The 27,836-nt window shown below is 38.4% G+C and overlaps 1 protein-coding gene across 1 annotated transcript in view; it reads right to left on the minus strand.

Moving 5' to 3' along the window:
• Positions 1 to 27,836, minus strand: part of anos1b (anosmin 1b) — a 98,504-nt gene that overhangs the window by 37,910 nt on the left and 32,758 nt on the right. Inside the window, exons 2-3 of the mRNA XM_047375832.1 lie at positions 18,472 to 18,519; positions 262 to 324 (exon numbers count right to left, since the gene is read on the minus strand). Of these exons, the coding sequence (XP_047231788.1) occupies positions 262 to 324; positions 18,472 to 18,519 (111 nt within the window). The remainder of the gene's footprint in view (positions 1 to 261; positions 325 to 18,471; positions 18,520 to 27,836) is intronic.

Here is a 27,836-nt window from a genome sequence, read left to right on the forward strand (position 1 = left end):
GAGTACATCGATAGAAAGCTGAAGCTGGAACTGCCAGGCAGAAGTCCTAGTGGAAGACCACAGAGGAGATTTTTGAATGGAGTCAAAGAGGACATGAAGGTAGTTCATGTGAGAAAAGAAGATGCAGAAGATATGGTTAGATGGAGACAGATGACTTGCTGTGGCGACCCCTGAAAAGGAAAAGCCGAAAGACGAAGAAGAGACAATGCCACCAAGGTTGCTGTGACTTTCAGAAACACATTTTCTATAATTCTATCTTACCTCACATAACTTTGGAGAGATCACCCTCCTGGTTTCCCATAATTCTTTGCATGGTTGAAGGCACTGTAAATCAAAACAAAACACAGTACTGTACGTCTGTATACAAGTGAACAAACACAGTTACTCATAGACTGAGGTTCACATATTGGTGTGTGAGTTTGAATGAACTATGGTTCAGTCAGTCACGACAAACGTATCGATTTATGAGTCGAGAGATGAAGGCGGCTCCACTGCAACCTCAGGGCAATGCGTATTAAATCAGAAATGCTGCAGTTATGTTGAATTTAGAGAGAAGACGACATAGTAACCATTTTAAGGTCATGTACATTGATTTCTGATACTGCATGGTGTTAAATATAATATAGATATTTTGAATATCTGCTGAAATTTTAGTAAGATGCCATGTTATCTTAAAATAGGATCACAGATTATTAGGAGTATAACGGTATACAAAAACCTTGGTTTGGTATGTTTCCTGATGTTAAAGTTCAGTATGTTTTTGGTTTGCTTCAATGAAAAAATATAAATAAAAAATATATATAAATAAAAAAGGTTCCTTTCAAAGAATCTTTCTCAATTTTTGAAAATTATTTTCTTTTCTTGTGCTCTGAAATGTAAAAAATGATTGTTCACAATTACATTTGAGATAACGATAAAATCATATCTTTCAATCAAAACATCCTTTTGTTGTGGTTTGTATTCACAGTGAGGACCTTGGCCAATAAATAAGAAATTGTGATACATAAATTTATTTTCCTATACAATAATATAGCCATGTTTAAACATACCTTCACTACAAAACAAATGTTTTTACTATTCTAATGTGTTTACTTTATTACCCTCAGTCTTCGTGCAGTTATTACATTTAATTACTTTATAATTACAGTTTGAAAAAAAATCTTAAGAGGGCCTTGAAAGCCAAGACGTTAGTAAAGCAAAGTTCTGTCAACACAGACTCATTTTCTGCATAAGGGAACGCAAGATGAGGGTAACTATCCATAAGGGCCCAAAGTCATTCGTAATGCTGCCTGGTACTACACTATGTTGAGGTTATTTGAGGCAACAGCGACCGAGTGGGTAAGGTAATCGTCTTGCAATCAAAAGGTTGTATATTTCGATTCCAGCTTCCTCCTGCTACATGTCAATGGGCCCCTGCGGCAAGGCACTTAAGTTGCATACCGACCTGCTTGAATGTGGCTCTAGTGTAAAGCGCTTTGAGTGGCTGGAATGAATGGAGAAGTGCTATATAAATTCAGTCCATTTAGGTGTCAATTTTAGATGCACCTCCTCAGCTATATAAATGGTCTTGGAAAATTTAGGCAAAGGGGTATGAATATAGAATGTTTTCATTTGGTTGATTTTAATTCATTGTTTGTATGGTTTAATTTGCACTATGTGGATGTAGAGAAAATTTACAAATGCAGAAGGTTTTATATATAATTTAATGTAAATATAATATACTATTAATAGGTTTTGATCATTTTAGGGAGGATTTTACTTTCCCATCCTAGATCAGTAGTATTCATTCTGATCTTCAACTAAAAACTAGTGCACTCTTATCTAATAATTAGATAGCTTTAGAAATCTGTTGATTGCTTTTTATTTAGGGGTAGATTGAAGGGGGCTGAATAAACATCCATTCCAAACTTTTTGGATTTTTATTTGCAAAATCTCACTAAAATACATTTAAGCATATGGGTGTTACGAAACAAAATCGAAAAAGTTCAAAGGGTATGAACACTTCTGCAAGGGACAATCGAGATGAATTCCAGCTGACTGATCAAATTGGTACAAATAACAAAAAATTAAATTAACATCTGTTCAGTTCTGTTCCAGAAAATGAACAATGAGCATTTTCCAGAACAATTTCCCCAACAGCAAAAGATTAAAGAAATAAAAAGAAGTAATGGTCTATTGATGAGAATGAATAAAGTATCGTGCAGTTAGAAGATTTCCAGCAGCAGATCTTATAGTATAAGCCAGCAAAGCACACACTCCCAAAGCGCACTCATCTGGTTTGCCACCTCAGTGAACTGGTGAGTGATGTCCCTCACCAAATTAAAACCAGAAAGCATATAAAAACTGTGGTTTCACCCTGAACCTTCTCTCCCCCGCCTCCTTTTTCTCCATGCCTGTCTGTCTCCCTCAGCTTCCTGCTGCGCCTGGCTTCAATCATCTCTCCAGTCCATACTCTCCCACTGGTTCCAGAAGAAGAAACATGATTTAACAAATTATAGAAAAACTTCCTCTTTGCTCAGCTATGTGGGCTAACTCTTTAATAAAACTGAACAGCTAACAAACTTATTGAGGCAGGATTGTTTGAAAAAGTCTTAACCAGACACTTGCGGTGGTAGATACTTAGAATGAAATCATGTGGATCAAGGGTTCTCGAATGACCTTCTAAGCAAAGTTATTAAAGACATATGTGCTTGGTTTTTACACTTTTGAAAAATTAGGATACCCCTTCAACACCTCACCAGAGTTGGGTCCAGTGTCTGCTCTACAGGAAGTTCCATGCATGCAGCAACTACAGTATTTGTATGAAATGCCTGCAAATTGCCATTATGAGGGCTGAAGTAATAGGTACTTCATAGTTTATCTTAAAAAATATTATAATTATGTTTCACCTAGATGCATTGATCCCACCATTACCTTTCAGTTTATTCAAAGGAGCCTCCTATGCATGTAGGTCTTTGGATTATTGGTGTTTCCATGCTGATGGTGTATTTTCTGTATTTATTCTAGTTTGCTTTTGCTTAATCAGAAACTAATGTAAATGCTTAATTTGTCATAAAGAGAGAAAAAATGGCCCATAACATATCAATTACCCTAAAGCTGCGCAATTCATTTAATTACAGAAATCATCAGTAACATCATTAGTGTTTGGGTGCAATATTCAGTGGCATATAATATGTTGTGGTATGCATTCATGCTTTGCATAGCTATGATATATTTGGCCAGTTGAATGCAATTAAAGTTTTCTTAATGCCCAGAGCAGGAATATTTCTTTAGTGACTGGGATGCTAGCATGGAGAGAGGTGAAGGAAGTGTCTGGAAAATGAGGGATAATCATAATCAATATTGTTATTGCAATTCTCAGCCACAGTATCGCAGTTAAACATTTTTCTAAAATCATGCAGCTCTTACTTATACAGTGCTTTCTAAAACATTTCCAAATCCTTCCATGTTACAGGCACAAACTTCAGTATATTTTTTGGAGTTGTATGTGATAGACCAACACAAAGCAGTGTATAATTGTGAAGCAAAACAATAGATGGATATTGAAAAAAGAATTTACAGAGAAAGATCTGATAACTTCATGTAGTGATTGTATTCAATTTGTATTCAGCCCCCCAACCCCGCAGATAACACTTTGTTGAACCATCTTTGCTCCAATCACAGCTGCAAGTCTTTTGGGGTATGTCTTAACCAACTTTGTAAATCTTCAGACTGAACCTTTTTTCAAGTTTTCTTTTCAAAATACTTCTAACTCAGTTAGAGCTTGACCTCTTCTGGTGAAGCCTTCCAACACCATGATGGAAGTTGAGTGTATTGTGTTCAGGGTGATGTGCGGTTTGTTTGTGCCAAACAGAGTATTTGCCTATAGGACAAAAAAGTTTATTTTTGGTCTTATCAGACCAGGACAACTTCTGCACGGCCTGTGTCAAGCTTTAAATGTGACTAATTACGGCTTTCTTTCAACAGTGTTTAAGGTTTTTTTTTCTCGCCACTCTTCCACAGAAATTTGTGGATTGATCTGTTACTAATGTCCTTTCAGCAGATTCTTCCACTCAAGCTGTTTACCTCTCCAGCTTGGCTGCTTCTCTGATTGATATTCTCCTTGTCTGGCCCTGTCAGTGTAGGTAGACAGCCATGTCTTGGTATGTTTGCAGCTGTGTTGTACTCTTTCCATTTTTGGATGAAGGATTGAACAATGCTCTGAGAGATGTTCAAAGCTTGACATATTATTTTATAACCCAACTCTTTAAAGTCCTCCAGAGCTTGAGTTGTCCCGACTCCATGAAGATCTCAAGTCAATATTAAATAAAGTTAAAAGATACTTAAAATAATTAACAGTCCCATCAACCTGACATCTAAAGTTTTTTGAACTGACTGGTTCTTGCCTACCTTAGATTACAGGTGAAGCCTGCTCCTGAACCGCTACATCTTGCCTGCCATCCCCCTGTGGGGGTTGATGTTTCTCACATGTACAGTGCCTTGTGAAAGTACTCGGCCCCCTTGAACTTTTCGACCTCTTGCCACATTTCAGGCTTCAAACATAAAGATATAAAATTCAAATTTTTTGTGAAGAATCAACAACAAGTGGGACACAATCGTGAAGAAGAATGAAATTTATTGGATGTGTCGAACTTTTTTAACAAATAAAAAACTGAAAAGTGGGGTGTGTAATATTATTGAGCCCCCTTGCGTTAATACTTTGTAGCTCCACCCTTTGCTGCAATTACAGCTGCAAGTCTCTTGGGGTTTGTCTCTATCAGTTTTGCACATCAAGAGACTGAAATTCTTGCCCATTCTTCCTTGCAAAACAGCTGGAGCTCAGTGAGGTTGGATGGAGAGCGTTCGTGAACAGCAGTCTTCAGCTCTTTCCACAGATTCTCGATTGGATTCAGTTCTGGACTTTGACTTGGCCATTCCAACACCTGGATACGTTTATTTGTGAACCATTACATTGTAGATATGGCTTTATGTTTTGGATCATTTTCTTGTTGGAAGATAAATTTCCGTCCCGGTCTCAGGTCTCTTACAGACTCCAACAGGTTTTCTTCCAGAATGGTCCTGTATTTGGCCCCATCCATCTTCCCATCAATTTTGACCATCTTCCTTGTCCCTGCTGATGAAAAGCAGGCCCAAACCATGATGCTGCCACCACCATGTTTGACAGTGGGGATGGTGTGTTCAGGGTGATGAGCTGTGTTGCTTTTACGTCAAACATATCGTTTTGCATTGTGACCAAACAGTTCGATTTTGGTTTCATCTGACCAGAGCACCTTCTTCCACATGTTTGGTGTCTCCCAGGTGGCTTGTGGCAAACTTTAAACAAGACTTTTTATGGATATCTTTGAGAAATGGCTTTCTTCTTGCCACTCTTCCATAAAGGCCAGATTTGTGCAGTGTACGACTGATTGTTGTCCTATGGACAGACTCTCCTACCTCAGCTGTAGATCTCTGCAGTTCATCCAGAGTGATCATGGGCCTCTTGGTTGCATCTCTGATCAGTCTTCTCCTTGTTCGAGAGGAAAGTTTAGAGGGACGGCTGGGTCTTGGTAGATTTGCAGTGGTCTGATACTCCTTCCATTTCAATATGATTGTTTGCACAGTGCTCCTTGGGATGTTTAAAGCTTGGGAAATCTTTTTTTATCCAAATCCGGCTTTAAACTTCTCCACAACAGTATCTCAGACCTGCCTGGTGTGTTCCTTGGTCTTCATGATGCTCTCTGTGCTTTGAACAGAACCCTGAGACTATCACAGAGCAGGTGCATTTATATGGAGACTTGATTACACACAGGTGGATTCTATTTATCATCATCAGTCATTTGGGACAACATTGGATCATTCAGAGATCCTCACTGAACTTCTGGAGTGAGTTTGCTGCACTGAAAGTAAAGGGGCCAAATAATATTGCACGCCTCATTTTTCAGTTTTTTATTTGTTAAAAAAGTTTGACACATCCAATAAATTTCATTCCACTTTATGATTGTGTCCCACTTGTTGTTGATTCTTCACCAAAAATTTGAATTTGATATCTTTATGTTTGAAGCCTGAAATGTGGCAAGAGGTTGACCAGTTCAAGGGGGCTGAGTACTTTCGCAAGGCACTGTATTCTGCTGCATTGTTTTCAGTCTCACCTGGGTAACAGATGTGGTAATGCGAGGACCACGTCTTTTCATTTCACCAGTACCTTTAACACCACCCAACCTCATCTGTATGAGAAGTTGTTCAGGAGTTGTGTCAGCAGGTCTGCTGTCCCCTGGGTTCCTGACTATCTCATCTCTTCTATGACACACAACAGAGACACCAAAGCCATCACTCTGAGCAGTTGAGGAAATAAATCAATTTGTTTTACTCAACAACTCCCCTCTGTGCCACAGATGAAGTCACTCTACAGAAGGTAGTGCTCCATAGCAGCAAGCACTTGCATACCTTATAGTACTGTTTTAAAACCTCAGGCTGTACTATGCAGCATATAAATGCAATGTCTTTAACAAATAAATCCACCTTATCACACATTTTCAGATATAACTTTTTGGGGGATCACTTTGGTGGTGCTAAAACATTAGTTCTGTCGGTCAAACATTGTTTCATATATTCGTTAAAAGCAAAAGGAAGCAACGATTTTTCATTGCAGTATAGTAATACCAGTGTCTTTGCTAAGTTGTCTGTTATGTGTTGACACAGTGGTCCATCTCTAAAGTTTATGAACATTTAAAAAGATATTTACAAAGTCTTGAGAACTACTGATTGAGACCACTTGTAAAGATTACAAGACTGACTCGTAGGCAAAAAATATAAAGGAACAAGAAATGGATTTTTGCAGTATAATGCATCTATCAAAGCTTACTGCTATCTAACATTAAGCATAATACATAAGAAAAATAAGGGACAGTAGGTAAAACATTTTCTTTTCTAGAATTGCATATTTTTCTGTTACCTAAATTTTATTTACTAATTTTATAAAAATGCAATAAATTTTCTTGTAAACGGTGAACAGTTTGATGTACTTTAGGTACAGATTCTTCTTTAAAACAGAATCATATTGATATATTTGGCTGAGTGAGAATATGAGCTTGTTTTGTCCTGCAACTAATATTTATTTTACAATAACAATGTTTCGTCTGAACAGGATATCTATCCTCCTCTTGTATTTAGACAAAGAAAACCTTAAATTGTTCCAACATGCAACTTCTATGTTCAAAGTATTTCTTTCTGTGAATTTCAGCGTACACTAATGACCTGTCTGGTGGGCTCTGGTGGTCTTTAACATGCTCTTTGTTAACTGACAAACCTCTGAGGTCTTCACAGAACAGCTGCATTTATACTACGTTAGATTTTCTCTTTTCTTTCCCCCTGATTGATGATGTTTTTCAAATGTCACAGAACACCTAGACCAACAGTTGCAACATAATGACTTTGTTTTCTATTGAAGTTTCCATGAGTCTCATCCCTTGACCTAAAAGGTGTTAAAATTGGCCCATAACCACCTCATTAAAATGTTTAAAAATACCACCAATATTTACATTTATCACACTTTACACTGTTTTTATGTGTAAACGTGTGGTATAAATTTTTATTTCTATCCCTTAATTACTAACTTTTCTTTCTCACTTTTTTCATTTTCTTTGTCCTTTCTTGTCCTTTTCTTCTCCTCTCTGACCCCAGCTCTTATCTTGGTGATGCTTTACTTACAAAGCCAAGCAAAAAAATGCAAAAACAAAACAACAAATAAGCTGATCCGTTAATAATCAATAGTGCAGTAACTATAAACTGACTCAGTATCCATCATGAGCCCCTTTTTTCTCTGAGATGTCCAAACCAAGCAATCTGATACACTTTATTGCCCCCTTGGGGGAAAGCTGTTTTAGGTTTCGTTGCCTTCAAGATCAAAACAGCATTTCACAATAGAACCATAATCCACCAGTATCATACATTGCACAATTCTCATATTCCCAGAAAGAAAAAAAGTATTTAACTATTGTTCGACCCCTTCCGGCAGTCTGAAGACATTTGCTTATTTTTTATGACAAAGTAAGGAGACAATTCAGTTGCGTTTTTCTTTTCCCATCATCTGTAATATGCATTTAGGTTTAATATTTAAAGGTGGACAAAGATGTCTTCCAACACTTAAAACCCTTTTACAGATTTAAAAAAGAAAAATAATCTGTTATTTGGTTGATGGCAAGTGACTCTGCACCATAAAACATGGATCTGGAGAGACGTGACCTGGCGGACCCCAAAGTTGAGAAGTGCCTTTTAAGATGGCTTGGGCCAAAAGTGCAAATTAAACATCAGATTGACAACCAAACAAGTCCATAACACACTTAGGCATGTTTTATAGAAGCAGATGAGATTCATACAAATGACAGTCATGTGCTTTTATTTACAGAACAAAATAATTTGGGATTATACAGTTTTTATTTATTTTTTGAATTTCTGTTTGAAATTATCCGATTTTCAGACTGCTAAGTAGTTACATTTACTCAGTTACATTTACTTGAGTAGCCCACCTCTGCAGGTTTTATAAATGCAATTGATCCTGATCACAAAATGATCAGTCGATTTTTTGGTGAAAAGAAATATGTATGCCAATGTCGAGTGTTATAATTTATTTCTTTAATTTGCTTCAAAGTAACTAAAAAAGTGGCCTTTAAAGCTTTCTAAGGGCCGTTTAAAGGTTTCCCTGGATTTCGGCTCTGTTTTCTGCCACTTTCTGCAGAGTATTTAACCAATTCCAGTGCTTTCTGTTCATTAAGACACTTACTTGTCTTGTGAATCATTAAGACTAAATTCATGAGGTGCACCAGTGTTGCATCTTAACATATGGGCCTCAGCCATAATAACTGCCCATCAAAACATGGACATTCGGTTGAAGTCAACACTGACAAACTAAACAACGGTGTGTTGTGAAATTGAAGCTTGTTGATAGTTGCTTACATAGCATTATATCCCACTGATATGAACATTTTTAATAGAGCTGTCTTTCAATTACTGAAGTGAACTCATACAGTGTTTGTCTACCTTAGCTGTTAGCTACCTCTATAATTTCTTTTAAGTTTCACCAAGCTCAGGTATGACATCTTAACGGAAGTATGATTGACAATAACTTAGCAGAACCTTAAAAGCTAAACATTTAAGTACACATTATACATTATGATGTCATGGTAAGGTCAAGGTAAGGTCTGTTTCCTCTGAAGCATCCAAAATAAAGTACTTCAATCCAGGTGCATAGTTAGACCTGGGCTTCCGAGGCAGAAGCCCCGGATGTTTTCTGAATAGCCCCGGACTTCTTGATAGAAGAAATTTAGAAGTATTAAAAAGATGCAGCCACAAAATGGTATTGGACTTCACATTTTTATTTAAAAACAATCAGATTTTTTCAATTGTATTCCATATAATCACCTCCCGCTCCGCCTAACCTGACAATGAGTTAAAAGGAGAAGACAAAAAATAGCTACGTAGTAAAAAGAGCAAAAGTAAGCGTCCCTCTTCTCTTTCATATCTTCTGTGCTGATTCTAAACATACAGCTCTGGCTTTAAAGATGGAGTATAATTAAGAAATAAACCATAGCAATTAATCACAGGTGGACCATTGATTAGTTAACTATTTTATTTTTCTGAATTACACATGTAATATTATATAAACTAAACTAATTAAACAAAGATACAGTTTTACTGAAGGTGAGACATACATACCATATGTATACAGTTATTAATAACTGTAATATTAGTACTGATACGGTCCAGGATGAGGCTCTATGCTATATTTTAAACACCACAACTTAACACCCTTTCCTCTCAAAGTGTTTAATAGTAAGAACTGCACTAATGTCTCACATGTAGAACAAAAGACTGGGTTGTAAAATGTTTCATTTTAGGCAGGACAAAATTATTCAGAAGTGGAACGAAGGGCTGAAAAGATGGCGATAAAAGAGAACAGGTTCATAAAAGAAGGAACAATTTTAATAAAATGTTTTGAAAGCTCTTGGCATAATAAAATAAATGCGTTTTAGGATTTTACCATTTGACTAAGATTTAGGAAAATCTACTTTATACCACTTTCCTTTTTTGAAATATAAGAATAAAGACAATGGAGCCTCAGGAGTGGAACACTTTGATGAGAATGTAACGTTTAAAAAGGTCATTTATGTAGATGACAAAAGAAGCTCATTTTTCTGGCCCAAAGTAAACATCTCTGAGTTTAAGAAAAACTTTTGTCAGCAAAAATTCAGATTAGGTTTTTTTCTAAATACCTCAAAATGTGTCATTATTTGCTTCAGCAAAATGGTTTTTCATCAGGCCTAAACTCTGTTTCTCCTTGTCCTTCATTCAGCTTCTAACAAAAATAAAAAGTAAAATTACTGCAAACCTTTTTTGTTTGATTCACAATAATTTACATTCAATCTAAAACCAGCCGAGACAGAGAACTGGTACAATATGTCCTATATTATTTTAATTTACCTATAATTTGTCTTATTGAAATCTAAATATTTTGGATTTGGGCTAAAGCCCCCAATGTTTTGAGACCCTAAAAAAGCCCTGCTTCAATCAATCAACCAAATCAAGACTGGACAGAAATGGAGCTGCATCCAAATAAAACACTGAAACACCTTCAGAGAGTCTGGAGAAAGTTTGGTCAAGACCACCTTGAGTGTGTTTCTCAAACCACACTTTGTATTGATTTTTTTCCTCAAGGTGTGAGATGTGTCTCAAAAGGTGTCCCAGACATTCTCAAAGTGAAAAATGCATGCTTCAAAACATATACATGTTAAAGATTTTGTCATTTTATGCTGAAGCATGATCAAAAATTTAAGATCAACTTGCATGTTTCTTTTTCATTAGTCCTATGAACAGGAAGATCACCGGTGGCTCAATTCCTCCTGCTTTATTTTCCATGTAAATTACCACATATTTGTTGTAATTAACAATCTAAAGCAAATGTTACCATGGCTTAAAGGTTCATAAACTAGCATCTGCATAAATGGTTATGAAATACCTGATCGTTGTTTTAAGGTGGTAGAAATACTGTAAGCTTTAGAACTTCAGGATTCAGGCTTGATTAATCTGGATTTGATTTGGAACAAAAGATGATGCTAAGAGTTTGGTTTTTTTGTTGTTTTTTTTTTTTTACCAGAGTTAAGATATCAACTGCTTGTAACCTTTTAAGAGTCTCAAATTCTGACATGTCTCTCAATTTTTTTTTAAACACAAATGAAACCAAGGAAAACGTGTAACACAGAAGAGGTAAAGAGTTGAAGCTGATGTGATGCAAAAATATTTGTGGCTTGAAGGAGGTGCAAACCTTGTACCCTCAAATATCACTTGTATATAATAAATCAACTAAAATTAAATACTGCATTTGTGGAAAAGGTGCTGAGAGACAAGCAGTCACTGTTGAACTTTAAGGTGACACAATGAGTTATTTGTTTGAAAAAGAGTTTGGTAGACACGGCTAAGGTCAAAAGTCCAAAATGTTACTGTTTAACACAGAGACACGTGTAACAACAGGCCCTAGATTAATGACCATCTCTGCCTGTATGTGTGGACAATCTGCACAGGAGCTCCTTGTATATCTCTGTTACAATTAATCACACCGTGGCTCTCAGCCCTCCTCTCATGGCTCCTGCTGGTTTTTGGCTTCACCTGCCACAATAGAGGGATGACAGCCACAATATGAAACAGGGGTGAAAGGAAATGGGAGTTGGGGGGAGAGGGATGGTGGGTTAGGAGTGGATGGAGAAGTGAGTGTCAGTTGAAAAGGAGAGAGGAGATGAAAGACGAACAGTGAAACAGGTCCATGGAAAATTGAGGGAAGGAGAAAGGGTAAAAGAAAGACAGCCACCAGATGTGTTCAATTCCGGAAAATGGTCACTAGCTAAGTGAATAGAAGCTAAAAAGTGTTATGTGTTTAGCTTATCTTCAGGTAGAGTTTATATTTTCTTCCTTTGGTGTAGATCTGTTGAATTCTCTTTCACTCAAAGGTTTTGTTGTTTATTCACATGTTTAATCGGCTGCATTCTGAGAATGTTAAAGTGGCTTTCAAAGTCAAGAATAGGGGAGGACTAAGCCAGAAGAGCTTGCAGAATTCAAATGTCACAATATATCTAGAAAACAAAGTGGTCAGTATAGAGCTGACAGGAGATTTGGTTACAATTAACCAAATCCCTAAAGAATAAGCAAATATGGCCCATGCATGGAAAGATGGATCATTCAACATTAAAACCATTTTAAAATGCTCAATGTTTTGTTGTTTAAGATTTTTTAACAACACTGTGCCAACATCTGAAAAACCTTTAAATTACTTTGGAGTTGTTTTGATACACAGACAATCCAATGTCGGAGTAGCTTAGTGATAGCTAGGGGTCTAGCTAGGCTATTTAGCACAGACAATTAAAACCTAATAGACATATTTCTGGACATGGGAGGAAGCCAGAGTAACTGGAGAAAGCCCACATATGCATGACGACAACACAGAAACTCCATGCAGGCCCTGGATTTGAACCTAAGACCTTTCTGCAAGGCAACAGTGCCAACCATTGGATGGTTCACCATCCAAATCTCTTTATTGGTATTTATAAAATAATATTTAGTTATAAACTGTATATAGCAGAGAGCTTTGGGAATGTCATGGAGCAAAAGGCCTTAACATGGGAACTCAAGATAGGGGCAAGGAGGAATTTCTGTATTTTTAGATGGAGTGTAACTTCAATTAATTGAATTACTTGGCAATATCTTATTTAAATAAATACGACATGGATACAGGCATATCATTTCCCATATTGACATAAGTTTTAAAGGTTTTTGAAACGGATTTTGAAACACGAAAAATGACTGACATGTAGAAAAGATACTATATCAGAATAGCAGCATCATTATACAACAAACTGTCTTACAGTCTTTAGTCTTACAAACAACCTGAATTACATACCAAAAACCATAAGATATTTCTGATTGAAAATGAAGCAAATTTCTTAAAAACAGGTTTTGAGGACTGATTGCTAAAGAGAGGATGAGATGCTCAGCGACTTAATACATCTGCTTGGTATATTGTTGCACATCTTGCTGTCTCACACACCTGGTATAGATACTAAAATCCACTCTGGGTGTGCGTGTGATCTGTAAAGTATATGAAAGGAGACAGACATAAAAGACAGAGGAGATGGATGGATGGATGGATGGATGAATGGATGGATGGATGGATGGAGAAATGAAGCAGAGCTGCAGTTTCATTTTTGTGAGCTCATATGTGTTGTTCCATGAGAGCGAGAAAGAGAGGGAGAGAAAAGCAGTGCACTGATGATGTGACACAAACCAGATGTGTTAACTCAACATCTGTTTGGTTTGTGCGTCTACAATACAAAGAAACCAGCCACTGGTGAAACAAAGGAACATATGAATATGAAGCTTCACACTTGTGTTTATCTGTCATCTCATTTCTTAATTCCTACTTTATATTTTCTGTCTGTTTGCAGTTTAACCTGCCATGAGATGGTGGTTTTTAGAGAAATAAACACAACTTTTCTAACATTTTTTGCCCTAAAAGTAGAAAATAGAGGAATATTTGGCTTGTAACATCATCTAAAATGCTAAAAAAAACGATTGATTTTACTATAAAACTTAAAATATATAATGTATTTCATTCTTCAAAATGTTGTTAATTTTTACTTTTCAAACCAATCTTTTTGTGTTACTGCAACAATAAAAACATATGAGGTTTCAGGTTTCTTAAAGAAATAGATAGTACTTAGAAAATCTAATTTAATTCAACTTCAGTCAAAAAAGTTCCTGGATACACTGAGTATGTTTTACATTTTCTCAAACTCTGTGAGAAAAGAACTCTTAAAGCCCTTCTCCAAGTTTTCATAAGGACCCAAAAGAAGTTATGGGAAAACTTTCATTATGGCTCCCAACGTTATTCTGTTAAAGTCTCAAATGTCAAACACTTTTAGGCACCATATATGGCCCAAAGAGTTTATGAGACACTAGACACTGGGACTCAACCTCAAATAAAGTTGCATTTTGTCAAGCCCTGCTTGCTTAAAGCAACAGAGATGTGCTTCACAAGGACACAACCTTTTATGCTGTTGTTATCTCTTTCATTAGGTTGGACTGAATGTTATTTCAGTCTAATATGAATGTTTTCATTTTGCATGTTTTTTAAAAATTACTACCCCGATTAGTGTCCAATAGAGATGGGCAATTATCATACCCATCCTGAGAAAGACATGACAGAACAGAATCTGAGTCCACATATGAGGACTGTTCGCTATAATGCGATGCTATAGTAAACATCAAAAGATTCCATATAATTGCAAATATTGTTGCTCATCGGTCAAAATAATACTGGGTCAACAGACTGACCTAAGCAAGCCAGACAGTATCATTGTCTCTAGCCAGTTCCACATACAGTCATGGAAAAAACAAAGTAAAGTTAAATTCTTTAGTTTTACACAATATAAATGTACAATATATCACAAATGTATCGTTATCCCAATATTACTGTAAATAATATGCAAATTGCAAAGAACTGCCTGAACTGCAATAAACACTAAATTAATTACATACCATGCATTCAGACTCTCTGTGCCTCTAATATATTTGGTGACAGTTGTTGTTTAACAGAGCATGAAACATTTCAGAGGATAAAGAGGTGGTAAGGTGGTCAAGTCATTAGGAAGCTACAATTAAGTGGTCTCAGTGCCAAAACAACAGACAACATCCTAAAGCAACTTTTTCAATAAAACTTTGTTGTTAACATGAATATATAATGATTTTTCCTCCATAGACTGCTGGGGTCTGTCTACTATGAACCCAAAGCAGAGGGACACTAACACCTTTCAATTAATTGTTTATTTATTACAAGTCATGTCGTTATCACAACATTCACCAATATTATCGCATATCACATCATCATCATCGTGTACTTGAACGTAAGCGAACCAAATAAAAATATGAAATGTGTGGCATGCATATGTATCTAGCCCCGTTTAATCTGATAAAACCTAAATCCAGGGCAACCCAAAGAGCCCACATGGTGTGTGATGAAACATCACTATAGATCCAGATGTTCACTGAAAGCTTCAGAGGTTTAATTGAGAATATTTATGAACAAACAACATTGTGAAGACCAAGAAACACCAGATAAGTCAGTGATAAGGTTGTTAAGAAATGTAAAGTAGAGTTAGATTATAAAACAACAAGGTTCGCCTTCCAGCAGGACAGCAATCATAAACATACAGCCAGAGCTAGATTGAAATGGTTCAGATAAGATGATATTCAAGTGTTAGAGTTGTCCGAAGTCCAGTTCTAAATCTAGTTAATAACTTGAAAATTGATATCTGCCAAGCCTGAGTTTTTGTGCAAAGAAAAATGAGCAAACATTTCATGTACAGAGCACATAGAGGATTGTACACAGCTTGTGTAGTAAGCGGCATGCAGAACCTTTTATAGCTTTCTTTGAACAATGGCTGACTTCTTGTCACTCTTTCATAAGAGCCACATTTGTGGACTGCACAACTAATGGTTGTCCTGTCAGACAGATTCTCCTGCTTGAGCTTTGGATTTCTACAGATCCTCTAGAGTTTGACCTCTAGGCCTCTTCTCTGAATAATGCTCTCCTTTTCAGGTGGACTTTTTTAGTAATTGTGTAACTTCTGAAGGCAATTGGTTACACCAAAAGGTATTTAGGGATATTAAAGTAAAGAGGGGAATCCAGATGCCCACCACATTTTTCCGATTTTTCTTACTTCACAATTATACACGATTTTGTGTTCCCCCATCTCAAAAAGAAAATAAATAGGTAAACTGAATGGTTTGTTGTTACAAAGCAAAATGTGAAAAGGTTTAGGGGGTATAAATACTTTAACAAGGCACTGCATAGGTTAAAAACCTAGAATTGACTGTAGGGGTGTACTATCTTTTCACCATGACAATAAGTTTTCTTTTGGACCTGCAGCTGAACAAGTGACAATAAAGTTCAACAGCATTTTTCTATGAAACAATGATCCCAAGGAGCATAATTAATAAAAATAATCAGCAATCTCAAGGCTCCTTCAACATTCCCAATTAAACAAATACACACACACTGAGAGCATTAAACACAGTTGAACAGTCTCTGTTGTACATTTCATTATTTTGATTAATCTAAGCAATTATGGTTGAGGACTTGGATGTGTGCTTTTGTGCAAAAATTTATTTTGGTTGGCCTACCAGGATGACTTTTACAAATTGGTCCGTATCCACTTTCAACAGACTGTTAAACAGTAAAAATGAAGAACTTTGCAATTCAAACAGGAGAAAGTGCGTGCGCATGCCTGAGCAGTGTCATGATCCCTGAGAAAAAGGTTTCACAAAGTGTTGTTGGACACTGACTCGAGCATAATTTGACTGATGTGTTTATACATGTTCAACAGCAGAACCAAAGCTGGTTAAAAAGTATTTAAAAGTATTAAACATGTAAATATTGGTGTACTTTTTATGTTTAAGTCCAAACAGCAACAATTGAATCCAAAAGAATAAGAAAACCAGGGAGCAAACACATGTTAGTTTAAGCTCCAAGTAGCTGTGTAGATTTGTCTTTTTGTTTGAGGCAGCAGGGGGTAAGTAGCAGTTCAAAGTAGAAGTCTGATGTTTTGCTCAGTGTGGTATCCCCTGCAATGGTCTATTGGTGGAGGTTTTCCAGGGGGGGTGCTCTTGGCTGCTGTTGACGTTAACCCCCACTGACCCAAATTCATACATACACTACTGAAATACATCGAGAGCAGTTTTCACTGTGCAGGCCTCTACATTTTCCTTCTTTCAACTGTCATGTGAATTAGTAGCAAAGCTTCAAAATGTTTTAAGAATTAAAATACGAATCAGGTGTTTCCACTTGGGTTAAAGCTTTTAGATTACATCTGAACCTCAGCAGGGAGTTCAAAAAGCCCCTCAGTAAGAAGCTAGACGCAATATTTAAAAATGGAATTTAAATCACATTTGCTGTCAAAGGGTCATTTTGAGCATACAATTTTTACAGTTACAGATTAAAAATCTGACTCACTTCAAATGTTGGACTGCTTATGAAGTATTGATGGTACATTAGGTGGAAATACAGAGACATAGTTTCTAAAATCAAACCAATATTTAATGAGATTAACAAAGGAACAACATGGGCATAAATTAAATTTCAGGACTTTCCAGACTTTAGATATACACTTAAGTCAGCTTTTGCTTTTTAAGGGTATAGGTGTTAAAAATAAATAAACACTGCACATATTTAACGCTGCCCTGCGATGGACTGGCGACCTGTCCAGGGTGTATCCGCCTCTAGCCCATAGACTGCTGGAGATAGGCACCAGCTCCCCCGTGACCCACTATGGAAGAAGCAGTAGAAAATGACTGACTGACTGACATATTTAACGCTAAAATATGAAGGTCTAAATTGTGTAATGGACTGCAGCTTTCATGTAAACCAGAAAATGACCCACCTCAATTATTATTGAAATCCAGAATTTGCTACACCTAACTAAAATCTTTAAATTTTCATAAAATTTGTTTTATCATTGTTATGTTGACTTTTTCATGACAATAAATGTGCCCATAGATGCCTGAGTTTGTAGAAAAACTGCTTACTGCTGAAGCGGTATAACTTTTTTTTCTGTCAGAATTAAATGTTTTATAACTCGTCTCAATAAAAATATGTTTCAGAATTCTTACAAGAAAAAGATCAGAAGTCAAATTAGAAAAAGGTGAAACGTTTTGAAAAAAAACACAGATGGCTAAACAAATTCATGAATATTGGGGATTTAATTCTGCCAAGTTTCTCTTTGTTTGTCTTTATTTTTATTACTACCTCTGGGAAAACTGTTGAAAAAGCATTTCAGGTAATTACTTAATGAAGGTCATCGAGTAAATGCCAAGTGTGCAAAGCACTGACAGAAGGGAAGAATCTACAATATAAAAGATGTTTTGGATTATTTCACAGTTTTTTGTTCGCTGCATAATTTGATCTACTTTTGCTTTATAGTTCTGATGTCATTAGTTTTTTCTACAATGTAGAAAATAATAAAAATAAAGAAAGGCTATTGAATGACAAACTTCTGACTGGTAGTGTATATTTCTTTATCTTATAAGCAACTGTGCTTTCAGGGAGTTACATTACTAATACTGACATTGAATTGACATTGACACTCAAGGACACCAAACAATGACAAACAATTAGAAACAAGCGATATAACCAGCGTAATAAACAGACAAATTCTGAGCTTTACAGAGATCATCTTTACATCATACAGATAAACTAGTTTTACGTTAGTAGTTTTTAAATGTTTAATATGATGAGTGTTTGGAAGTTATTATTGTTTTCTGTGTTAAATGGTTTTCGAATGGGTTTTTATAAAATTTCACAAAAGCCTTTCTCACTTCTCTTCTAAAGAGTTTTGGACACCATTTAGCATTTTTCAAGGTGTCTTCAGTAAATAGCAGCTAAAGTTTACTTACCTGAGCACAGCGTCTGTGGCTTTCACACCAAACCAGAACCTGGTTATTCTAGAAGAGACAGAGAGGGAAAAAAGCTTGAATGAAAACATTCAGAGACAAATTCTTTGTCATATACTCTTTACGTTTGATTCATAATACACCTCCATTTAATATACAAGGAGACCAAAACCAAAATGTTGTACATTAACAGAAATTGCGCACACAGAGAACAACCTGCTATATAGTCTTCTTTTAGTTGTTTACCTAATTTGCCACTGGGTGAAAAAAAAGATTCAACGCCTTCTGTCTGTGGCTGCTGAGGCAGGCAGATCACGTCAGTTTGTGAGACGTGTTTTTATGTGCATGTGAAAGTGGATCAGGGTACATGTGCAAAAACGTCACATGGGAAGTGACTCAAGAGCACCAGTAAATATGACTGCTTTAACCACTGTGACTGACATGCCATATAAAGACCACAAGGACAGAATTACAGATTACACACCAAACCAAAATAAATTCCAAAATTCTCCTCAGTTTGATAACTCTGTACAAACAAATGAATACAAAATACGAACAGATTCATTCTTTAGGGCATAAAAAAGAAAACAGATTCCTGTATGCACAATTAGTACATGTCATGTACAACCTATACTGATGAAAACTAAAATGAACTTATACCAGTATTACACACAGGAGCCTATAGTGAAAAATTTATATTTTAATGAGTATTAGGGATTATCCCACAAAACAGATTATGCCTATCTTGATCACATTCCCAATTTTCCTTATAAATACTCCAGATTATTTTTAACAAAACCTCTGATTTAATTAGAAGTCAGACAACTGTAATGTTTAGTACTAGGTTTTCTAACCATGATCTAAGAAAGAAAAGAAAAAACACATTAAAATGCAACATCAACATTTCACTGTATGTTATAATACAGCTGGGTGGTATAGCCTAAAATTAACATTACAATATTCAATATTTTGTAAATGTTTTTTTAAATATTCCAACAGTAGATGTGATCTTTAATAAGTTCCATTGCTTTTTTGGTGAAAAATGCAAAAACCACATTACACAGGTGGACATATCTGCAAAAACAAGCCATAACACATACCACATAACCCCAAAAACAACTATAAATCTATCTGATCAACAATCAGACCCAGAAACAGTGACAAGACCATGAAATTACCTGCCAAACACACACAAACAGTATGTTAGCATACATATGAGCCAATCACCAAAACATCAGGGATCAGTGACTGAAAGAGCAGCTTTTTAAACATGTCCTACATTTCTCCAGAGAAAACAGTCATTGCAGCATACTGCTTTATGTTTACAATCTGATCAGAAATGTTGTTAAATGATCCACATCTACAGAATAACGTGTCATATAACAGCTGTTCTTAATAAATACCAACAGACAAAAAAGCACAAAGATGAGACTAAGACAATAAATAATAAATGTTAAGGCAACAAAAATCACACCATGAGTGTTTCAAGAGAGCTCAGTGATCAGCTAAAAAAGGCAGCAGCAGTAGCAACAGAGATCAGGATAAATCCCTGTTACAGGGCTGTTCAAATTACTTACTACCAAATTAATCACCCTGTGACGAAGGCAGTGATACAAAAGTTCATCCTCTTCAGCTTTCCTTAAAACGAAGGAATTATTAAGGAGACAAGCCAAAGTCTTTCATTCAGGCTGACTTTGCTCTAAAAGTCCTTGTTGTTAAACGTCTTTTCCTTATCACCCTACCTTGAGTTAGAGCAGTCTGTCTATTAATCCAGCACCTGACACTGAAAACCCAGGAACCATTGCAGGTCTTTTTACATTTCTAATAGTGTCATCACTTTACCTCATCTAGAAAAGGTGAAGAGATGCTTCCTTGTAAAACAGCAGATATTTGTGGATTCTACCACTCACTTCTAGATCAAGTGTCATAATGTGTGGTTGAATGGAACCGGAGCGTAGAAAAACGTTTGGCAGCAGCATTGCAGATAAAAGGATCTTTAGGTTTTAATAACAAAATAGATCAACTTACACGAGTTTCAAGAACACAGATCTAAAGAGAACAAAAAATAAAAACACAATTCCAAAATGGCAAAGCATGTCATTACCCTCCCCTCAAGGTCAGATCCCAGACAACCTTATACAAAAAACAACCCGACCAGAGTGGGCTGAGGGGGTCCAGAACGGGGCAAGAAAAGGACCAGGGCAGGAACACAAGTCCAACTGGGTAACTAATTAAAGTTCATTATATCCATAATATGGGAGTTGCTGGTCAGGATGCTGGCGATCAGGAGGCCTGCGACGAAGGAGTTGCTGGTCTGGCGGTCGATGATGTAACCAGGAGAACCCATGAAGTGGCTTGTCAGGAGGTCGGCGGCAAAGCAGGGGTCTGGGGGCCTGCGACAACTGAGCGGGAGTCTGGGCGGACTGCGGCGACTGAGCAGGAGTCTGGGCGGACTGCGGCGACTGAGCAGGGGTTCCAGTAGTCCACCGAGAAGAGTATAAGACCTTATGGACCGACAATCTGGAGGTCGGCTGCGGAGCGTAGAGGACCCTCGGGACCGGCGATCTGGAGGTCGGCCGCGGAGCGTAGAGGTCAGCTCTGGAGCGCAGTCGGTCAGCTCTGGAGCACAGTCTATCAGCCTTGGAACACAGTTAACAGGGCCTAGAACACAGTCAGTCGGGTCTGGAGCACAGTCAGTAGGGCGGGCCCTAGAACACAGTTAGTCGGGTCTGGAGCACAGTCAGCGGGCCCTGGAACACAGTCAGTAGGGCGGGTCCTAGAACACAGTCAGTAGGGCGGGCCCTAGAACACAGTCAGTCGGCCCTGGAACACGGTCAGTCAGACCTGGAACCTGGACCAAAAGCGGTCCACACTCTGACCCCTCTGGAACTTGGATCAGAAGTGATCCGTCCATGGACCCCTCTGGGACTTGGATCAGAGGTGGTCCGTCCTTGGACCCCTCTGGGACTTCTGGGACTTGGATCAGAGGCGGTCCGTCCTCGGACCCCTCTGGGACTTCTGGGACTTGGATCAGAGGTGGTCCATCCTTGGACCCCTCTGGGACTTTTGGGACTTGGATCAGAGACCCCTCGGGGACTTGGATCAGAGGCGGCCCGTCCTCGGACGCCTCGGGGACTTGAATCAGAACAGAATAGAGTCTGAAATAGTACAAAAAACCTCAGCAGGGGTAAGCAGCGCACACATAAGTAAAGATTTAGCAAGGGTACGAATCTTGAGGGTGTGAATATATATACGTCTGAGTGTGTTTGCAAGAATTAGACTGTCAACACTGATAGAGAGGTGGAACTTTTATCAATCAGCCGCATAGTCCTATCAGCACACAGCTGGTATGGGAGTGCTGGGGAAGAGCGTTGTGTTTATATAACATCCAGGAGATATTTTGTCGATAGCCAGTTAGCAGAAGTTACCAAAGCAACATTGGGGAGCCAGATTTAGAAAAACAATAAATGTTGTGGTACAGGCAGTTGTGAATTTCCAACTACCTTAAGAGTTTTACTGGTATGTCTCAATTGCGAATCCAAATAGCCAAATATCTGGTACTTTCCGCAGATCTTGAGCATACAACTTGTCCAAGATTATCCTTTAAACTCTGAGTCCAACCGCTGCCAGGCCACGATTCTGTTCAGGAATTGTGTCCACCTTGCGATTCTGCTCTCTTAATATTCCAGTCTGAGTGTTGATCGCTCTACATACTCCATCTAACATCGCAGGCAGCTATGGAATGCTTTGAACAGCCGTCCACGTTTTGCAAATCACTCGATAAGCCAGGTAACCACCAACTCCAAAAAGCAGAAATCCTGTTATCAAAAGTCCAAATATGTATACATTTTCTATGTCCTCGACCAACATCGTAGTCAGGTACACCATCTTCCACTGCTGCAAAGAATCCATTTTGTATCCAGAGAAGAACGTCCTCCTTTACCCTGTCTTCCCGTTGAAAAAAAAAAAAATTTGATCAATTACGTTGAGAGACCAGTTGACCAAATCCATCATTTAAAAGTTTGGAGGATATACAAAGCGAGGCTCTGAGAAAAATACAGACAAAAAGCAGAAGCAGGGATCAGCGGGGAGGGAGGGAGAGAAAATGCGTGTGTCTTCCTCCAAGAGCCAGAGAAAAAACACTGGAAGCAGACACTGGAGAAGACGAGACAAACGTGGAGGACCTCTGATTCGGCTTGTAGCCAGGGGAAGCCAGGACCGGCCCGGAACCTCCAAATACTTCCTCCATTTCGGCTAACAGAATGGGTGAGGGCTCTATTTCTATATCCTCCCCTTATCTAGCCTTTAATTCATAATCCTGCTGCTGACACCATTGCACTAGTTTTTCTGCCCGTCCGTTTCATGGCTCGGTCCTACTGTCATAATGTGTGGTTGAACGGAATCGGAGTGTAGAAAAACGCCTGGCAGCAGCATTGCAGATATAAGAATCTTTAGGCTCGTACTCGTACTCGTCGTCTTCCGCTTTATCCGGGACCGGATTGCGGGGGCAGCAGACTCAGCAGAGACGCCCAGACGTCCCTCTCCCCAGACACCTCCTCCAGCTCCTCCGGGGGGAGCCCAAGGCGTTCCCAGGCCAGCCGAGAGACATAGTCCCTCCAGCGTGTCCTGGGCTGTCCCCTGGGCCTCCTTCCGGTGGGACGTGCCTGGAACACCTCCCGAAGAATGCATCCAGGAGGCATCCGGAATAGATGCCCGAGCCACCTCAACTGGCTCCTCTCGATGTGGAGGAGTAGCGGCTCTACTCCGAGCCCCTCCTGGATGACCGAGCTCCTCACCCTATCTCTAAGGGAGTGCACGGCCACCCTACGGAGGAAGCTCATTTCCGCCGCTTGTATCCGGGATCTCGTTTTTTCGGTCATGACCCAAAGTTCATGGCCATAGGTGAGGGTAGGAACGTAGACCGACCGGTAAATCGAGAGCTTCGCTTTTTGGCTCAGCTCTCTCTTCACCACAACGGACCGGCACAGCGCCCCCATTAATGTGGCAGCCGCACCGATCCGTCTGTCGATCTCCCGCTCCATTCTTCCCTCACTCGTGAACAAGACCCCGAGTTACTTTAACTCCTCCACTTGAGGCAGGAACTCCCCTCCAACCTGAAGAGGACAAGCCACCCTTTTCCGGTCGAGAACCATGGCCTCGGACTTGGAGGAGCTGATCTTCATCCCAGCCGCTTCACACTCGGCTGCGAAACGCCCCAGTGCATTCTGTAGGTCTTGGCTAGAGGGGGCCAGCAGGACCACGTCATCTGCAAAAAGAAGAGACGAAATCCTCTGGTCCCCAAACCAGACCCCCTCCGGCCCTTGGCTGCACCTAGAAATCCTGTCCATAAAAGTTATGAACAGGACCGGTGACAAAGAGCAGCCCTGCCGGAGTCCAACATGCACCGGGAACAGGTCCGACTTAGTGCCGGCAATGCGAACCAAACTCCTGCTCCGCTTGTACAGAGATCGGATGGCCCCTAGTAAAGGGCCCCCGATTAAAGGCGACTGTGGCTCAGTAGGAAGAGTAGTCGTCCTGCAATCGGAAGGTTGTGGGTTCGATTCCAGCTTCCTCCTGCTGTATGTTGATGTGCCCCTGGGCAAGGCACTTAACCTCAAGTTGCCTACTGTTGGATGGGTGCAAAAACTTGTTATCACTCATGTAAAAACCTTGTGTTGCAAGGCACCTGCACTATGCCTTCCTCCCTGTGTGTGTGAGATCATTGTTATCTCTGTGTGAACCAGCCTCCTTTCTGTCTCACACACACACACCCTGTCTGAACTGTCTGTTGAATTGTGTATATAAATTAAGAGATAGGGTGTCAAAACTTTGTAGTTTCACTGCAAAGTGGGCTACCCTTGTCACAAGTAACTATGACTGTATCGTTCTTACCTCTGAGTTGACTAAATAATACCTAACATTTATTGGTCCTTCGAAGCCGGATTAATTCAATAACCTTATTTCTCTTTGCTTTAACAGTGACTCTGGGATCCGTGGGGGAAGTCTGACGTCGAGTGAAGCACCGCTGCACAGCCTCCATTAGCCGGAGTGACTGAAAGTCCCGGTGTGTGTGAATTCACACCTGGCCAGTGAGTTATTGCCTTCCTCGGCGCGGGGTGACTCTCACAGGGTCCAGAGAGTCACCAAGAAGTCAACTCCGAGGTGAGACAGTTTTAAAATACAGTTCATAGGAAAAGTACTTAACAGTCGTTGGTAGTGCGTCGCCGGTAAGGACGCTGCATTCGAATGGTTTTATTCCACCGTGAAAGGGATAGTGACAAATTTGGTACAATCCCGCCGTGAAGGGGATTAAAGAAAACGACTGAGGATTATTCTCCTGAGACGGAATAGAGTAAGCGCTATATAAATAAAAGAAGAAAAGTACTTAAAAGTCGTTGGTAGTGCGTCGCCGGTAAGGACGCTGCATTGGGATGGTTTTATTCCACCGTGAAAGGAATAGTGACAAATTAAGGTAGGGCCCCGCCAAGAAGGGGGCCAAATAAAACGACTAAGGGTTATTCCCCTGCGAGGGAATAGAATAAGCGCTATAAAAGTAAAAAGAACGAAGTAAATTGAGCTCATAAAATAACACCAAGTTAACTTAGAAAAATTACAAGGTACCTGAAACTAACTGTGTGACTGTGTTGTGTGTGTATGGAGGACTAAGCATTTTAATAGAATCAGCAGGATTCTGCTAGTCCTGTGTTTTCTTTTGCCCAGATTAAAACTACGTACTGGTGACTTTGGAGATTCAGGTCGGATTTCATTCCAGAAAATTAACACCGCTGCGAATTAGTCGCAGTAGAAGGGCGTGTTAATGTCCTCTCCATAAGTCTCATGCCAGTGACCTTTTATCTGGGACATTTATACTATAATTAAACTAACATAAAACATAATGGGGAAGAAACAAAGTAAACTAATTGACTTAGAAGGGGAGGTAAAGTTTATGGATAACTATGTAAAAGGAGCAGGTATGATCTGTCATAGATGGAATAAAAAATAAAAAACATGGGTTTTTGGGCAAATTAGATACAAAGGATGTCTTAAAATTACAAGGGGGTCTAAAATTAGCAATAATGAAAACTAAAAAGAGAAAAATAACAAAGAACAATGGGGGAAGAACAGAGAAAAAGCTCTGATTTAACAGAAATATGTGCACGATGGCATAAAAATACGGATTTTCAGGTAACTTAATTATCACTGAAATCCTAAAACTACACGGGGATCTTAAACTGGAGATTATGCATTCAAAAGATTCAAGAAACAATAAAAAACCTTGCCAGATTATAATTTCAAAGGGGACTTTTCAGTCCCTGAGTGCACATAGTTGACAAACAGATTAAAACAAAAAGATGAATTAAAAAAACAATAAGAGCAGCCTTTAACTGACATAGCCATAATACTGAGGCCTTAAGAAAAGCACAGGAAAAAACTTTCAGCTTAACTGAAAACAAATAAAGGGGGGGGCGGACTGCCACCCATCCCAGTTTAGAATACCAAGGTAGCCCCAAATTATAAAGACTAAGAGGTGGTTTTAGAGGATGTGGTAAAAGAAGTTAAAAGAGGAGGTGACAATGTGGACAACATGGAAACTGTCCAACTGGACAACCCAGTGAACAATGACTAGAGTTGTTAAAGAAGTAATCTGAGAGTAAAAGATATTGTAGGCAAGCATTAGTGAGAAACAGGTGCTTTAAAAATCATTCTATGGTGTTATACTACCAACAATATCATGATAAAATGCAAAAGATTCATTTTACAGGGAAATAATTCCATATTTGGCTCAGATTGTGTGCATTCTTGAGTTTTCCTCTTTGAGAGAAGTTAAATTTTAGCTCTGTGAAACGACCTTGACAAAGAGATGCAGCTGCCTGAAAACAAAGATAAAACTTCTGCAAACAGCAGAAGCCTGTCTCTGCTGAAAGGTCTGAAAAAAAAAATAAAATAAAATAAAAAAAATATTGTAACTCTACCCTGCATGTGTCAAACTCAAGGTCCGCGGGCCAAAACCGGACCCCAGAAGTTTAGTGATTCTCTAGAAGTAGAGCCTTTTAATATGGTGATTGTGTGCTTGAATGTTATTTTGTCAATCAATAAGCAGTTTTGTCTACATTCTGCCACAATCTGCCTTTTGAAAATGTTTTGAATCTTGCTCTTTATGTATAAAAAAAAAAAAGAAAGAAAAGAAAAATTGGCTAAAGTCTGCAGACACAAAATGAACCTGGATTGAAGCTCTAACTATGTTTATTTAATCTGAGATCCTCTCCAAATGCAACAGTATATGTCAGTCTACATGAGATACTAACAACTTCACCTACTGGTATAATATAAAGATCTGATTGAATATGTGAAACAAACAATGATGAAAGTTTTTCAACAGGTGATGCTCATCCAGGAGGAAGACAGTGTTCCTAGGAAATGCAGCTCATTCATTAACAATCATTTTTTCTCCTATAGGTGGACGTTTTGCTGACTAATCATAGGCTGGATCTATGAAACATTATGTGCACAGAACAAATGACCAAGGTTCTGACTGACTTATGAACCTCACTGACCTGACAATGATAACATGACACCCAACAGATAACACCTTTAAGGTGGACCCACTAAGACCACCTTATTGATTCTTGGTGAATAAGAAAAAAAGAATTGAAGCGTTCAAAACAGACCTAGTGGAAACAAAAGGGGTTATGAGGAAACAATGTGCATTTTAAGAATAATAGAAGTCAAATTATGTTCAAATTTTTGCAAATAAAAATTACTCTGACAGAAAAATAAGTAAGTAGTGTGTGAATGTGTGTGAATGGGAATGACTGATTTCATTGTAATGCATCTTTGAGGGACCTTAAAAGCGCTAATAAAGGTCTGATGTTCTGATGATCTTTGCCAAACTTATATCTTAATAAGGTTTCCAGAATCTTTTTCGAAAAATCATATAAAGATGGCAAAGGTTCTACCTGTATTGAAAATACTGATAACCATAGGAAAGTTCATAGATCTGTCTTCAATTTTTCACAATTCTTTTACAAACAGGTTATTTAAACTTTCATGTGGCCAAATGTCTGTGTTTGACTTTCTGTTTTTGTGAAATAAATGTCTGTTTCATGTTATGTAAAAATTAGAGTCCTCAACATTACCATAATAATATTAGGTCAGTTCTCTATGGTAAAACAAAAAGATTTTAACAGATGTTTAGACTTTTTCCAGTCAGGTTCAAAATGATTGAATTAGACTCAAACTTAACATAAGATTAAATGAACCTTAACAGAATTATTGGACTGGACTGAAATAGATAAAACTTTAGTTAATTGAAACAAACTTTAGTTACTTGAACTAAATACAAAGCTGACTGAAACTGTATGTTGTAT

Source organism: Girardinichthys multiradiatus, chromosome 9 (assembly GCF_021462225.1).
Source record: "Girardinichthys multiradiatus isolate DD_20200921_A chromosome 9, DD_fGirMul_XY1, whole genome shotgun sequence".
NCBI lineage: Eukaryota > Metazoa > Chordata > Actinopteri > Cyprinodontiformes > Goodeidae > Girardinichthys > Girardinichthys multiradiatus.